The sequence below is a fragment of the Halictus rubicundus genome, chromosome 16, assembly GCF_050948215.1.
Source record: "Halictus rubicundus isolate RS-2024b chromosome 16, iyHalRubi1_principal, whole genome shotgun sequence".
NCBI lineage: Eukaryota > Metazoa > Arthropoda > Insecta > Hymenoptera > Halictidae > Halictus > Halictus rubicundus.
Genome location: NC_135164.1, coordinates 6,811,165 through 6,827,610, shown reverse-complemented (window position 1 = coordinate 6,827,610; position 16,446 = coordinate 6,811,165). Strand labels below are relative to the sequence as shown.

Sequence of the window (16,446 nt, the reverse complement as noted above, 5' to 3'; positions counted from 1 at the left end):
TCTGTTTCTTGAAATATCAATTTTTCTACGTCATTAACAGTAGACGTGCGAGTACAAGATTTATATACACTTGTGTGCATTACGCGTTAACAATTGTAATTGAATGCATGTGGTGTATACAAAATTAAACTAGGATATGATTTTTAAGTAATATGAGTTTCTTATGCAAATGTGAATACTAGATATTTATTTTTTAAATGATCGTCTAATAGTAACGTGTAAACGTTAAAAGAAAAATATTCGTATATAATGGTTTATACTTGTATACATTGATGATAGTACATATGAAGAATACAATGCAAGTTTGAACAATTTCAATTTCAATGAATTTCTTAACATATAGGTATATATGTACATGTTCTTTGGAACTAATGAATTGTACTGTAATTAAAATAAAATGTACGCTATTAGAAACAACTCGAATAAAACAGTATTATTTTATAAGTACGAATTAAAAATATGTCCTACGAATGTAATAAACATAGTAAATTCTTATTTTATAATACCGAAATACTGTACCGAATACATGCGAATAAAATAGTCTCTTACAACTATAATTATGAGGTCTTATAATTCAGTATGACAATATTACTTGGACATTTCAAAATTCATTTTATTACACAAACTTTGGAATACAGAAAATCTTATGAGGTTTAAATAAATACAGTTCGTCGCTCGTAAAGTGCTGCCAAAATTTTTATCTTAAATATATATCATACTATAAAATATTCGTTTATTGAAAAGTAGTCTAATATTTAAAATTGTATGTTTATTCAATTATATCACATAATCGATTAAGTTTATTTATATATATATATATATGTATATAGTCATAACAAGTGTTTAGGAAACTGGGGACTAATCAATAATTTGTATCATTTTTTAATAAATTTTATAAAACTGTAGATATATTTATATTCGATTCGAATAGATCTCATTATAATGTTAATATATTCAACTAGTCACGCGTAGTAACATAACAATAAAATAATTTTTCAAGCAGGTTTAGAAACAGTTACATTATATAAAATTTGATAATTACATTGAACTTCGAACCAAGAATGATCTTACAATTCAATGTAACTTTCATGAATATTTGGAGTATATGTACAAATATAATTTATGTCTGATAGTTATGAACACAGTTAGTTATACACTTCGACACGTTATTAATACAATTAATATATGGTACAAATTAATATTAATTTTCCCCCTTTCTGTATAAATGTATATTAATTTTTTTTATTTGATCGATTAAAGGCATTAATATTTTGAATTTCTGTATTTTCGTTTCAATGGTACAAGTCTTTCTGTTAGTCTTGAAAATAAATAATAATGAATTTGAATTAAAAATATGAGAATTTAAAAATTCACTCTTGCTCCCTGAACACATTTCAAATTCTATTGTACATTAGTGCACATCAAGGCTCTTGTGCCCATTATTTGCTAAAGAAGGCAAAAACATTTTAGGGACATGAGTGTTCTTTGCTTTTTGATTTGACTGTTTTGTCAGCAAATAACAAATAGTAACGTATATGTGATGATTTTATAATTTTATTACAAAAGATCGTGTGTAAAGTATTTCCACACATTTATATACATAGAACTTAAGCTGCAAAACTGTAAAATAACACGATAAACACTTTAAAAATTAATATATCACAATTATACTTTGAAGAAACATAAATATGTATATATTGCGTTCCCTCAGCGTAACAGCCATTTGTATTTGACACGAGTTTATTATTATTTAATTAAAGTAGCATAAATTAATATTAGTGTAATTAATACATATAGGTAAGTACATACCACATTGTAGGCAAAATAAAATATCTCTTTATGCAGACCATACTCTAGTATCAAAGTTTACATTTAAAGTTTAATTAACATTGTTATATTAACAATGTGTAGATCACTCATGTCCAAAAAATTTCAATATAATTAATATATACAATGTTTTTATTATTTGGTATAAATTATTTTATTTTTCACCACCTAGTACTGGAACAGTACTAGTTCGTTTCAGGACTGTATATTCAATGAATAAGGGTATTTTGTTTCAATGCGTGTCGGTGAACTATTCAAGCTATTATATACATATTTTCTGATATTGCGTAGTGATTTTAATTGGTGATTAAATGTCAACCAAGTAATTCAAAGTCCTCATCAGACGTATCACACTGGGGATCTAGATGTTCAAAATCTAGAACTATAAGAAGTTATATTAAAGCAAACTATTTCAATTCTAATTTATTGATGAAAACATTTATAAAAAGTGTAGTTGAGATAAAAATGGGCTCGGTTCATGAAACACCTTTTATACAGGTTGAGTCATTTATCCATGTCTCCTAAATTTACTTGTAAATTATTATTATATGAAAGTAACTTTGAGTAGTTGTATTATAATATGTAATATTTGACCATGCTAAAAAAGTATTACAGTATATGATATTTAGGTGACATACCATCGTTTAAGTGGTACAGTTAAATGGCCCACCCTATATGTTATCAACCCTGTAATGGTTCACTGGTGTTTCTCAAACTGCACCTCGAAATAATTGAATTACATAGTCGTGAAGTAGTATACAACATAGTATACAACATGTATATTTATAATATATATTTTACATATGTAATATGTAATATAAGACAAGATAAGGTATTTTAGGAAATTTTTACAGAATTTTGAAAAAGATCTCAGCGAAAACAGTGTACCTTTGCAGAATCAATGAATTATTATGAATTGATTTTATGAAGTATTAAAGTACTTACAACTTGCAGCTGGTACTGCTTCCGAAACAGCGTCGTCCACCGAAGAGGACCACTGTGTCAATCTCTCTGCACATAATTCTAAAAGGGGTAGCTTTTCTGGAGTAATTAGTTCGTCTTGAATGGATTTGCACAAGGATTTGAAGTCTCTTTCAGTCGCACAAAAGAAACACTGGAAAAAAGGAACATTGTCCATTTGTACAACTGGATACTAATCGCTAATAGTTCTTAACTAATAAGTTTAACTTATGCTTACCAACGCTACGGAAGGATCTATTCCCGTAATAGGAGTACGACTAGCAGATTTGCAATGATAAGTCGTATCCATTTCAATTTCATCCTCCTCTAATTTTTCATTAACACTGCCGGATCTTTGCGTTGTGTGGGGATCTAAGTAAATTACTTCATTTCCTGGAAATATAAATACTGTTGTTTACTCTTTGTTACATGAAATCTGTACGAAACATTAGAAATGTGTTTCTACCAATACATCCTATGAAATACAGTGCAAGATTGGGTTTTCCTCCTATTACTCCTAGAGATTGTGGGATTTTGAATGAAGTCTGAAAAATTATAGGTATGTATATATTATCCTTCACTTCATTCATGTTTTCAGTCCATCTTTAGGCATTCATGCAAGAACACATTTCTTTATTACTTTAAGCCCGTTAATGTAGATGGGATTAATCTCGCTTAATCCAAGGCGAAGAGGTATTAAAAGTAATAAAGGCTTCCATTGGCTAGGTGCTTTTAATGGTATGTTACCATCTGCTTCCGCTGTAGTACCTCCTTCTACTCTACATTGCCTTACTGTAAAGATTAAACTGAATTTTACACTTTCGTATAAAAATTTGTGTATTACAATAAACTACTATGTTTGTACTTACAAATGTCATTAACTATTAATGTATTATCTAGAGCCACATGTATCGTGATCGAGCTCCAATCATCGTACACAACTAATTTTCTGAAAATTATAATTCAATAATACAATGCATTGTCCGTATATATCAACACACCTGTACGATACAACAAATATGTACTTTAATACTTGTGCTATTGTATTGGGACCAAACCATTGTCCAACTTCTTTTCCTTCCGAAGCTCCCGTTACAGCAATTTGGTGAATTGAATAGGCTGCAGTCTTTTTGTCTTTAAAACGCTCCAGAATTTTTAAGTATGTACTATTTCTAGTTTCTGGTGTCCATTGCCAATCTTTACCTATTACAATATATGTATTACATAATGTTCAAAGTCTTTTACGACTCTCTACGCATTTAAATAGAACAAATTATAATTAAATGAAGTGTAAATTACCTAAGTGTAAAGAAATTAAAGCTTGTCCAAGGACCATTTGTCCGCATCTTAGCATGCAACCCCATCCTTTGTCAGACGTAAACGTGGTACTGGATTCACCGATTGGTACAAAATTCTTGCGATATGTGAACCATAATTTAGACCTTATATCCCTACGAATCAGGTCGAGTTCTGAAATTGAAGATCTTATACATACAAGCTATTAAAAATCTCTTTATCGCTGTTGTCTATTGAACCTTTTATGGCATTGTATTTTTTCCCAAGGACCCAAACTGGCTCATCTGTTTGTGGTATGTCCACTGGTTCATCCGTGATGTTTTGTGTAAAAAGGCTATCCATTTTTTAAATTTCTATAAAAACTACTTATACTAATCGGCAATCTTCAATGTATCATATGGTTGAAATGCTCCGTTCTTTGATAAATGTGTGGGGCAAAAAAAAAACAAAATCGGTGCTGCCTCCTTCAACGAAAAAATAAATGATCTCTCGATCTTTCAAAGTTAAGCGTTTATCAAAGGATAATGATATTCCATGTATACAACACAACCAACTTCAGCTTGGCTAAACAGCATTGGTTATTGCTCGTCCAGCGGAGATTTCATTGTTTTCAGAAATGACATACGTAACGTTGTCTCGTCCTCTTTACGAAAATATCAACAGTATTATGATAACAGCACTGCAACTGATTAACAAAGCTTTTTAAGGTAACACGATAGGCGGAATTATTTTTATTCTTACGAAGTACGGTACCAAACAATAAACCATTAACAGTAAACGCAACTAATCGAGCGCGTGTTCTTATGATTAAAAGAATTTTAGTTTAAAGAAGGTGACTCATGAAATATTAAATCAAACACGTATTCAATCTCGCGTGTTTGTCATTTTTATACATCATAGAAAGCCCGTTTGGATTACCTACTCTTCGCACTAGATGGCGTGACCATTTTCACATGAAGTACATAATAAATGTCTACATACATGCACCTCTTATTCCGTAACTTATCGGTGCTTTGAATGATGCATTTATTTAAATTTGAATCGTTATGTTGTACGTTTTATAGTGCATCACATAACTAACTAATAATGCTACAAGTTTTCAAAATTGACAATTACAGCTTAATCTATGTTATGTACCTTAGACTTATTAACGGAAAAGAAATTTTTGGGTGAAATAATTAGCCGCGCAGATTTTAATTAGTTAATCTGTTTGCCTACACCATAGATTATGGAGGATCTTAAAATTAATTTGGAGCCGGTATTGTTGTCGCTTTTGCAAAGTGTAAACGATATTTATCTGTCTTTATCTTAATTCTTTCGAAACGTCGAAAGGCGCGCCAATATTTGAAATGTAATGTAACAGAACACGCATACTTGTAATAATATTTATGTTATACACGAATATAACCTGAAATGTATAATTTAAGCATAGATTAATGCCATCTATCAGGTGACAACTTTAGCGTAGATAACGTTACAGTTTACGGAATAAATCATATCGGACAGCGAAATGACACCATGCTAGTGCAGCATATATTATTAACCCCCCGTATACTATGCCAGAATCATTCATCAATATGTACAATTTTATTCCGATACAAGATGACGCTTTTTATTTCAAAATAAGAAAATCGCTATCCGCTCTTCTTCTTCTTCATCCTTATATCGACAGAAAACTGCAAATATCGGCGTGGGTCGGAAATGACCCGACGATGATTCTGTTCTAAGTTGCGTTAGAAAATTCGATGATTATTTGAAGAGAATTTAAATGTGCGGGAAATTGACGAGTACAAACAGTTTCAAATAACTTTAGAAGCTTATTTGAAAGAAAACGATTGTTAAGGTCAAATAGTCATCACACGGAACTCAGTAATTGAAAATAAGGCAAATAAAGTAATTGAACGGAGGCAAAGATTGAAATGATTATTATTCGCTGAATTATCAGACCTTGCTATCGTCCCTCGCGGTGATTGAAGTTGCCTTGTTGAAAACGTCAAATAAACCAAGCGACATGTAATTTCTGTGTGGGATTAATTGAGTAGCTTGTAATCGACAGCTGGATTCGTAGTAATCAGGAATTAATTGATATAGCAATCAAAAAGGATCTGTTGGATTTACTCTTTGGGAATACAAGGTACTTATAAAGATATCAACTAAATGAAAGATTATTTAATATAAAAATAATTCTATCATGTCTGTACCAATAATATTATTTTATGTAAATCATGTTTGTAGAGAGGTTGGTGGGAGAAGCAGGCGTTTGAGGGGCCCCTACCGCGCCCTTAATTTTTCCTTGGCATATTGTTCACATATTTACCGTTGTTGCTTGTATTATAAATAATCTATAATAAAGTTTTAAAATATTCATTTCGATAGTGATCAACAATAAAGTTTTCCCGTCCGGTTTATTTTTGTCATAGTATTTTGTCAACATTTAAATCTGTCGAATTAATTTTAACACTAAACTATCGACAATTGCTTTTAACAATTCTCACGATTTGCTAATACTCCAGCGACAAGTAACAGGTACTGTTAGCTTTTGATCACAGATACAATAATACGATAAATACAATAGTAATTGCTGTCGAGTGAAACCTGTTAAATATAGCGAAGTAAAAGTTTGAATAAAGGTACGTTTCTATTTGTAATGCTGGTCTTTTCAAAATAAAGCACGATTATTGGTGAATTAAAAACCACAGGATCACGATGGAAAGAGTCGACGGCGACACTGTGGATGGCCGGATGCGACAAAATATTTTCACGTTTATTACCGCACGGGATTAGTATTGCATAATATTCGAGCCATTACACCGGTGATACGGTACTCCGATTGGCTTGGAGAACAATTTCCAGTCTCCTATATGTTCAGGTTCTACCTGCACAGTCGACTACTTACCCACTTAACGTTTTCCGTTTATTCCGGTCAGTCGCTCCATGCTGCATAGTGTTATGACCATTCGAATTTACGGAATTCATTCTAGAAAAATATAAAGCCACACACTTCTTACTCTACAGTAGTACAAATTCCCAATAGTTATATCGTATTTTATTTATTGTGAATCTCTAAGTGCAAGTGATAGTGCGACAGTGATATTCTCGTGTCTATGGATGAATAATATATAAAATAAAATAAATCAATCACGAGGTAAGTATTCTTTCTGTATTTTTAGTCTTTGTTGGATCAAGCTAAGCATCGACATCGTTTGCTAAAGGATTTACTTTTATGATTTGGCCTCTTTTGAAATTTCCGTTTTTTCTTTATCTTAATCTTACTCGATCCTAACTTGTCCTCTAACGCAACCTTAACTTACAAAGTTTTTTTATCTGAGTTGGGTTTAATGACTGCGCTTAGTCGCTGTGATTAGTCCTTGCGTATAACATTGTCCCGATTGTTGCCTTTTATTTTATTCCTTCATCGCATTGACTTTGCTCTCAGTTTACCATTTTTTAATTAAAATCTTCTTTCAGTTTTACTTAAAAATTGACTATACCATTATTACTATTATTATCCGATTGTTATATTTTTACACGCTGTCCACTATTTACAACTATAATAAACGTAATCATTTCATGAAATAATGTTCGGATCCATACGATATTATAAGATACAATTAGTGTATTATGAATAAAACTTAATGGAGATTGTAATTATTCTTCGATTATTCAATATTATCAAGTAGTTTATTGTTTAATTAAATGAATTATTATGTAAGAAATTATTCGTTTATTGTAATTGTAATATAGTATGAATCATAATAAATTTACATACGTGGGAAAATTGCAAGAAGTTAATTGATGGTGCATAGCCGAGCATGCATCAAATACCTTTGGTCAAATGTCAGCGCGCATTTTTTAACGAGCGAAATCTCCTGCAATGCAATCTCCTTTCATAAACTAGATTTCCTTGAGACTTTCTACATCTATGTTACTTATGCGCTCTTATCTTCGCATAAATCTTATTGAAGCAATCAAACCAGGAAGCGAGTTAATTTTCTGGGAATACTTTAAACGATACAATTATCGACTATCATTCAAATGATGAATTATTTAATCGTTCCAGACCGAATTATCTATCTGATTATGATATTTCGAGTTCAGAATACGCGCGCAATAACTCATTTTACTCATAATGCACCGTGGTCGCATATTTCTCACGTTTTTACGGCGTTAAACGCTAATTAGCTTGACAGATTTATCTCCCGGAAAATTGTGACAGATTTATTTGTAAAATAGCGAACAACTGAATCCGCTTTAAGACAAATTACACTTTCTCGTCATAACATGCGTACACCAGCGATAATGAATGATTTTTATTAACATCCATAAGGATTAGTATAAAAGCTGATAACGTGTCTGTACACGGAAAGCACTTAGGCTGGGGAACAGCATCATGCGCTGACTTTAAACTTTATAATTTTTCTATGAAAAAAAAAAAATTGTAATTTTAATGTCAATTCTACAAATTAATAATCTTTCGCTTAAACTTTCAATTTCGAAAGTTTTCAAAATCTAAAGAAGATTCAACTCTCGCAGCTATGCAGAAAACGTCTGCGAATTCGTGCTACAATAAGTAGATCTAGAAAGCAACGATCAGACACGTTCGAAGAAATTCGGACGCAGTTTTCTCGAACAAGAGAATCAGCTAGAAAACAAATTGCAATCTATTGGGTTGTCTGCATAGTCTAAAAAGGTGATCTTCCAGGCATTTTTAGAAAAAAGTTTGATTACGATACATTAATTTTTGTTAGTTTCATACGCTCTTAAATGTGGAAGAAAACAGAGTGAATTATAGCTGTTGGAGCTTAGTTGGGACGTGCTACCTCATTCACCCTATTAACCAGACATTACACCCTCAGATTTTCATCTCTTTATGTCAATACAAAATTCCCATAATGACGAAAACTTTACCTCTTTGGTCGACATAAAAAATCATATTTAAAAGTTTTTCGCCGAAAAACGTTGCGTGAAAGATGGGGAAAGATTATGGAACAAAATGGCACTTATAATAGTTCAATAAATGTATGTCAAAATTTAAATGTACTGCGTTCGAGTTTCCCTTAAAAATCGGCACGAACTTTCCGGACAACCTAATCAATATATTCAATTGCGATCCCACCAATTTTGAGAGTTCGAGTAATTTTGTTCTCCAGATTTCGAAACTGGAATTTCACCTGGAAGCAGGGACACGGGTTCCTGAAAATGCCTAACGAAACAGTAAGAGGGAAAAGTGGCATAGTGGGCGAGCGGCGATCAATAATCTCGAAGCGCTCGCCCGAGACCCCGTAGTCCTATCATTTGAATCGTGACGATCGTTTCGCTGCCGATCGCGAGTGCAGCCCGCGATTCGAAATGTTCCATCCACCACGGTGCGAATTGTTTATTATCGCGATAAACGCGTTGTGAATTTCCTTGTTGATCCGTACAAATCGGTATATTTACGAGCAAATTCGTAGAACGCGGAGATAAAAATGGAACTCGTGAAACCGCACGTTTTCCTCTATCGAGCTTAACAACGACCAACGATTCCGCAATCCCATAAAATCGGCGATTTCTACGTTTACAATCGGTACGCATCGCCTCCAAAAAGTTAAAATTAAAATTTCCATGATTTTCGCAACGTGTTTTACCATTTCAATAACAATACAGAAAGTCTGAACCGGTCGTTCTTGTTCCTGAATCCAGAAACCGATTGCAAAGAATAGTTACTTCGGTGAGTGATTTTACTGAACCACGTCATTCTTTTCCGTAAACGCCTTCGGCAAGTCCCTGAAACCTGCCTAGCGGTGACCCATTTTCATAGACATCCATCACGTTCGCTGTTAACCTTTTTTCCGGACACTATCAAATTAGAAAGTCGCGAAGCGTTGCTGTCTCCGCGAAATCACGGTGTACGTCGTTTAAGATCGAGTCGTTTCGCCGAGAAACGGAGAGGAAGTTTGAAAGTGACTCTGGACCGGTGATCAACGGACGATAATCATCGGAGAAAGAACCACGTCCCAAAGAAAGTGTTAGCTCTTGGCCTGTCGCTGTTACGCGTTTCACGGGCAAGGTTGCGGTAGGAAATAGCACGTATTAACGCATTCTTATCGTTTTGTGGCCGCTTTTGAGCATGAGCTGCGAGCTGGCGAGTCGCATGCAGGCACCACGTGTATACACAACTGTTGCTTTGCGTAACAGGTTGTCGCGGTACCTGCGCCGAGAATGTCGCGCGAGTACGTCGATAATCTGCCGATGGACACCAGCGTGCTCGAAAAATTGATAGTGCATTCGGACGAGGTACTGGACGAGTCGAGAAAAATCACCGAACCGCCAAATCTCGAGAAAAATCGCCGCCCCTGAGAACAACGATCCTCAAGGCGCTGCAACGCTGGTTGCAATTCCTGAGTGTCCGCGTTGCTCTAACGAAAGTACTTAATTGCCCGGAATATTAGCAATGGAAATTACTGCGCTCTCTGCTAGTTTCGTGGCAAAACGACGTCGGAAAAGTTCGTTTAACACTAGGTTTACGGAGCACTAAAACTGAGTATTTTACATTACTTTATACAAATAAAAAGAACGCGTCTGTTCAAGTTTTTAGCCATTTGTAAAATAATATATACCCGAAGAAATAAATTTGTTGAGTAATTCCACGTAGATGGATCTTCACAATCTCAATAACCGTCAATGAAAAATATTATATTCCCCGAGAGAAATAATTCGAATATTTGTTGGATCTTCGTTCCCTGTCTGTTCGAAAGTTGATGCCATGGAAACTGTACTTTTTGAATTATCGTGGCTGAAACAATGTCAACAGCTGCTGATTTTTTGCATTTATGTCAATAACGAGTAGGCGAAGTGATCGTGTAGACAAGGCCCGGTCAACTTCTTCCCCACTATAGCTTCACGACCCCCACTATCGGTGCACCGTGATCGCGAATGTATGCGTGTAAGCGCATCTACACTCCGCAGGAGTTTGGCGTAGAGATTATTAATTATGTTAATCAAATTATTCCGACGGTTCGATCTAAGCTCGGATGGAAGTGGGAGGAGAAATTGCTGGCGCATTCCTCGAAAATAGGATTAAAAGTATTAACTTCAATGGAAAAAATATCTTGACACAATTGATACATACCCGGATTAGCGATAAAGCTACGGCGATAGATGATGTGGTAAATAACGTAGTGTTATCGAGCCGACAGATGTTTTATTCTAAATCTGGATTATGTGCAACTTTTTCTAATCTCTCCTTGCATCTTTCTGCCACAGTATCACTCTGTACATAGCGCATTTCTCCGACCCGTTTGTAATACAATAATATTGATAACACGATTTCTGTTGTTCTCCGCGGCGTCTTTCTCTGTCCAAAATACGGCACTTTCTACTTTCGTGGTTTTATTAGGTCATTGCGGCTACTTCTGTGTGGAATCCTGATGTCGATACTTTCTCGTTCGATCTGGTCACTTTACAATGCGTTGCAGATATTTTTCTCATTGATAATAAATCAACAAAATTGCCGATCTCAATAGGAGATCTGTTCAATTGTTACGGCTATCGCGATGCGTGAACAGATAAAGGTTCGCAATCTAGCAACAGGTATCCGATCGCTATAGATTGTAAGAAAAGTTCACGCAAAGATTAGGCGTGCATAAACAAAGGCGTAGGATATATCGTTCGGTCGATTTTTCTGTTTCGCGAAGTATAATAGAGTTCATTGAGCAGCATTTGAAACCAGTCACCTTTCAGGACACAATGGAGAGGAAGAAGTCGAACTCGGTCGAGACCGCCAAGGATACCGAATACGGGACGTGAGTTTTACATAACAGCAATATTGCTTCACCGTAGCTTGGTTCCTTTGTTTATTTAAAAGAAATAAATTCCTTTCACATCGAACTTATTGCGTCGATTGGGCCATTATAGTGAAGCGTGATTAATCTACGGAAGGTTTTCACTTTCTCGGCGCAACGCTAGTAATTACCGAGATATGAAAAAATTCCGTTTCAAGAGAGTTATTATTGAGCATTGATAAATGTTTACTTTCGTTTTTCCGGGCCTGTCGCCGACAGTGTGAAATACGAAGATGAGCTCGTGTCGTCGTGGAAATTTTGGAAAAAAAGAAGATACGTAGTGGGAGTATTGGCGTTCCTAGGATTCTTCACCTCGTACATCCTTCGCGTGAATTTGAGCGTGGCTATAGTTGCGATGACCGCAAAAGTCGAGAAAGTCGATGCTGACGGAAACGTTACTTTTGTGAGTAATCAATCTTCAGTCTTCTTTGCCCAAAAATTCCTCTCCCTCTGTGTATAAATTTTCAGTACGTGTTAATTGATTGAATCAAAGATTAGTAGCATGAATAGATCAAACAAGAGATCTTATCAGAAATGATGTATTTGCAAGGAAGATTAAATTATCATCGTTGATTCGCTTATCGGAATCGTGCATCGGTGTTCTTTGAATCTGATGTCTGCTGAATAAATATTACCATAACTTCTGATATGATTTGTGTACCTGATTGTTTGTTTTCACCGATGCGACGACAGATAGAGAGATATCGAACAACGACACTTTAGAACAGAGCTGTTCAGCGTCTGCCCGTACGGGCAGCGATTTTCTTGCCCTGGGCATACACGGAACGACGGGCACGAAGCATAGTAACCAGTGTCGCCAGATCAAGACTTGTTCCCCCACTCTAATTTCTCCTTCTACCGCGGTATTCCCCACGGCCCGGTCACGTGACGCGTTTTATCGTGCATACTCCGGTACTGGCAGAGAGAGGGTAACTTTTTCCCCTCAATTCGTGCTCCCTCCCCTCATCTGGCGACACTGGGGCTAGGTTTGGTACTGCCCGTAGCTGTGCCCACGGGCATCGGCGGGCGTCCTTGCCCGCTAATATGCATGTCGGGCAGCTCTAGAACGTGTAAGAATGATTTCTATTTTATCCACTTTTATACGTATTCAGAGTGTACTTTGCAGGAGCCAGAGTTCGACTGGGACACTAAAATGCAAGGGCTGGTCTTGAGCTCGTTCTTCTACGGATATTTAAGCACGCAATTGCTCGGGGGATGGCTCGGAGCACGCATAGGTGGAAAAAGGGTTTTTGGCCTTGGAATCGCAGCCACGGCCCTTTTCACAATTATCACACCGCCGTTGGCTAAGATAAGCGGTTACATCTTAGTTGTTCTAAGGATAATCGAAGGAGTCTGTGAGGTAGGCATACTCGTTTTTACCAGTTAAAGGTCAGCCATTGTTTAAACATATTTCCGTTTGTTCAGGACTGTCCATAGAATAGTCTTATGCTTGTTAGTCTACCACTGTTGATACATAATGGTTAAATGAGAAAACATTTGTAGTAAAACCAATTTCCCTAACTCCGACTGCTATTTGACATGCAAATCCAATGACGTGTTCCACCACACGCTACTCCATGTAACAGCATGAAGACCGACGGATGAGAACTCATTGTCAGTGGTTGTTTTGTGCTTTTCGAAATCCCATTTCCTGAAGAAAGATACCGCATAAAATAAGAATTGTGAGAACTTTTTATAGTTCCATTTATACTAAGTAAACTCAACAATTTTTTAACCGGTTTAACCGGTTTTTTACTGGAATTCGCCCGGTCTTTTTCAAAGACGGTTTTGTATAAATACTACTACGGGAAAGAACTGGTCTGAAACTTCTCTTTCGTAAATAAAGAATAAAGAAGCAGGGTGACAGTGAAACCTAAGAAACACCTCAACATTAAAAAATGCTGTTCAACTCGTTCGTCGCTTCCGTTCTTCCTTTTTCGTGCGAAAGACTCGATCGTGGTAAAGGGCAAACAAAAAGCGTAAACTGAGTGCGCAAGAAAACTGTTTTTAAGGGAAATCAACGGAAGAATGATTTCGTTTCGTTTACTGTGAAGCAATTTCAGGAACTTTTTTAAGCCAACTGCACAGTGATCGAACATTTTCTCTTCGATTTCTTATTGGTACGTTGTAAATTGTTTGCAGGGCGTCACTTATCCTTGCATACACGCGATATGGGCGCAATGGGCGCCTCCCTTGGAAAGGTCAAAGCTAGCAAGCCTCGCGTTCTCCGGAAGTTTCCTTGGCACAGTGTTTGCCATGCCTGTCGCCGGTTTAATGGCCGAACACCTTGGCTGGGAGTCCATTTTCTACGTTTTCGGTGCCGCTGGCCTCGTGTGGTTCTTCTTTTGGTGGATAATCGTGAAGGACAGACCGGAAGACGATCCGTACATCTCTGAAGCGGAACTTGAATATATAAAAAGCAGCCTTGGTAATAGCAACAAGGAAGAGGCGAGTGTTCGGAGTCGAATGATAAAAATAAAGTCTCTGCTGCTTGAACAAAAGGCTTGTTTATTTATAAGAAAATTATTGTTCCACTTTACAGAAAATCACTCATCCGTGGAAAGCAATGCTCACTTCTCCGCCAGTGTGGGCAATCATTGCGGCGCATTTTAGTGAAAATTGGGGTTTCTACACTATGCTCACGCAGCTCCCGAGATTTATGAGCGGTTGGTATACCATATTATTATAATTGCTTTGTGTCTGTCTACCTTTTTGAGACTAAAAAATTGTACGTTCAGTTGCGCTTGGTTTACTAGCCAAAAACGTTGGGAATTACACTCTACTATAAATGTCGTCAACCTTAACGAGTGAATTAACTTATTTCTCAGATATTCTCGACTTCCAGTTGGATAAGACTGGATACTTATCCGCTCTGCCGTATTTAGCCATGACTCTCGTCGTTCAAATTTCTGGACACTTAGCAGATTATTTAAGATCGAGGAATATTTTGACAACCACACAGGTCGATTAAATATTTATCACGTGTATTGTTCGATAATTAATCGCACGCTGAGTGCACGTAAATTGTCTCACGTGTCTGTCGATATATATTTTTTAACAAAAACTTATCGTAAACAATTTTTTTTTGTAGGTTCGCAAATTATTTAATTGCGGAGCTTTCATATTCCAAACAATATTTATGACGAGCACAGGTTTCATCCACACCCCTGCAGGAGTGGTTATTTGCATTACTATAGCGGTTGGTCTGGGCGGTTTCGCGTGGTCTGGTTTCGGGTAACATACTTTTTATTAAAAATTTTACAAAAATCTTTATTCTGTATTTTTCTACATTATGTTTCATTTTCAGAGTCAACCATTTAGACATTGCTCCTAGGCATGCCAGTGTACTTATGGGAATAGGAAACACTATCGCAACTTTGCCTGGTGTAGTTAGCCCTATCATTACAGGTTACATTGTTCAAAATCAAGTAAGTTCGTCCTTACTTTTATATTGTATTTTTTAGTTTTCATTTCGTCTAATCAATTAATTCTGTCTAATATATTTTGTTGCCATGATACATTAATAGAATAATGCATTCTACAGACTCACGCAGAATGGCGTACAGTGTTCATAATTGCTGGTGCAGTTTATTTACTGGGTGCAATTATTTATGGTTTATACGCATCTGGTGAGAAACAAAGTTGGGCGGACGAAACAGAGAGGACAGAGAAGGAACCAAAACGATCTTATGAAAATCCTGCCATGGAAGTAGATAATTTGTAATATACAGAAAATACATTGATCAGTATGAAACGAGTATTGTCAAAAACATATTACTCTCAATGAGTATATGTTTCGTATACGCATAGTATATATGTGTTCAAAAACAGCTAGGTCGCCACATTATCAATATTTATGGTATGCGGATTTTTACGGACTTACGAAATTTAAAAGTTTCAAAAATACCAAACAAAATATTTTTACACGACTCTGATTTTTTAAAATTATCTACGAAAATGAAGATTAGCGTAAAAATCCGTAGTCTATTCACAACTATAAAAATTGAATAATTTTACGTAGTTTAAAAATGATTTTCATCGAATGAAATACCAACAGAGTTATTTAGTACGTTTGATGCTGAAGAAGCAGTAGTATAGTCAGAGAACACTGCTCAACAAGTTCTAAATGCCAACATCAAAGTTGAAAAGCCTAAGAAATCGCAGGTTAAAAAGAAGAAGGTGAAAAAAAAACACAAGCAGAAGGATAAAAAACATAAGAAGAAGTTGAAATACAGTTCTTCCGACAGTAATAACGATCCAGAAAATAATAGTAAGCTGTCATCAATTGTAAATTGTTACAGAAAATATATGTATCTTAGATATCATACTTGTTTTCTGTTTAAGTTGAATGTAAATAAAAGACAGCTTTCCTTCACATATTTTATCATATAGTTGCGATACAGAAAAGTCAAAGTTGTACATGGTTAGCGAATATGTACAAAGAAAAGAAATACAATTACAATCATAAAACAACAATAAATAAAGAGAGTAAGCGTAGCCACAATTCTCGCTCGCACGAGAAGAGACTAGAAGTAGAAGC

General features: G+C 35.6%; 2 protein-coding genes across 8 annotated transcripts; one reads left to right on the top strand and one right to left on the bottom strand.

Annotated features, from left to right (window-relative positions):
* Positions 1-894: 894 nt before the first annotated feature.
* On the bottom strand, positions 895-5,017 carry Atg4a (Autophagy-related 4a). 3 transcript variants are annotated; one of them, XM_076802375.1, is made up of 9 exons: positions 4,323-5,017; positions 4,087-4,257; positions 3,813-3,990; positions 3,657-3,736; positions 3,428-3,579; positions 3,254-3,332; positions 3,026-3,180; positions 2,773-2,941; positions 895-2,209 (listed from the first exon to the last, which is right to left on the bottom strand). In XM_076802375.1, exons 1-9 carry the CDS (start codon positions 4,423-4,425, stop codon positions 2,142-2,144), a joined length of 1,155 nt encoding a protein of 384 aa, XP_076658490.1. In that variant the 5' UTR covers positions 4,426-5,017; the 3' UTR covers positions 895-2,141. The 3 variants fall into 3 exon arrangements, with proteins under 3 accessions (XP_076658490.1, XP_076658492.1, XP_076658491.1); XM_076802377.1 differs by having other exon boundaries at positions 902-2,209; positions 4,087-4,238; XM_076802376.1 differs by having other exon boundaries at positions 903-2,209; positions 4,087-4,271.
* A 1,963-nt stretch (positions 5,018-6,980) lies between these two features.
* On the top strand, positions 6,981-15,660 carry Mfs9 (major facilitator superfamily transporter 9). 5 transcript variants are annotated; one of them, XM_076801741.1, is made up of 10 exons: positions 6,981-7,228; positions 11,806-11,867; positions 12,126-12,309; positions 13,033-13,266; positions 14,049-14,354; positions 14,449-14,572; positions 14,735-14,868; positions 14,998-15,140; positions 15,214-15,334; positions 15,451-15,660. In XM_076801741.1, exons 2-10 carry the CDS (start codon positions 11,812-11,814, stop codon positions 15,628-15,630), a joined length of 1,482 nt encoding a protein of 493 aa, XP_076657856.1. In that variant the 5' UTR covers positions 6,981-7,228; positions 11,806-11,811; the 3' UTR covers positions 15,631-15,660. The 5 variants fall into 5 exon arrangements, with proteins under 5 accessions (XP_076657856.1, XP_076657857.1, XP_076657858.1 ...); XM_076801742.1 differs by lacking the exon at positions 6,981-7,228 and adding an exon at positions 9,366-9,649; XM_076801743.1 differs by lacking the exon at positions 6,981-7,228 and adding an exon at positions 9,676-9,793.
* Positions 15,661-16,446: the final 786 nt, after the last annotated feature.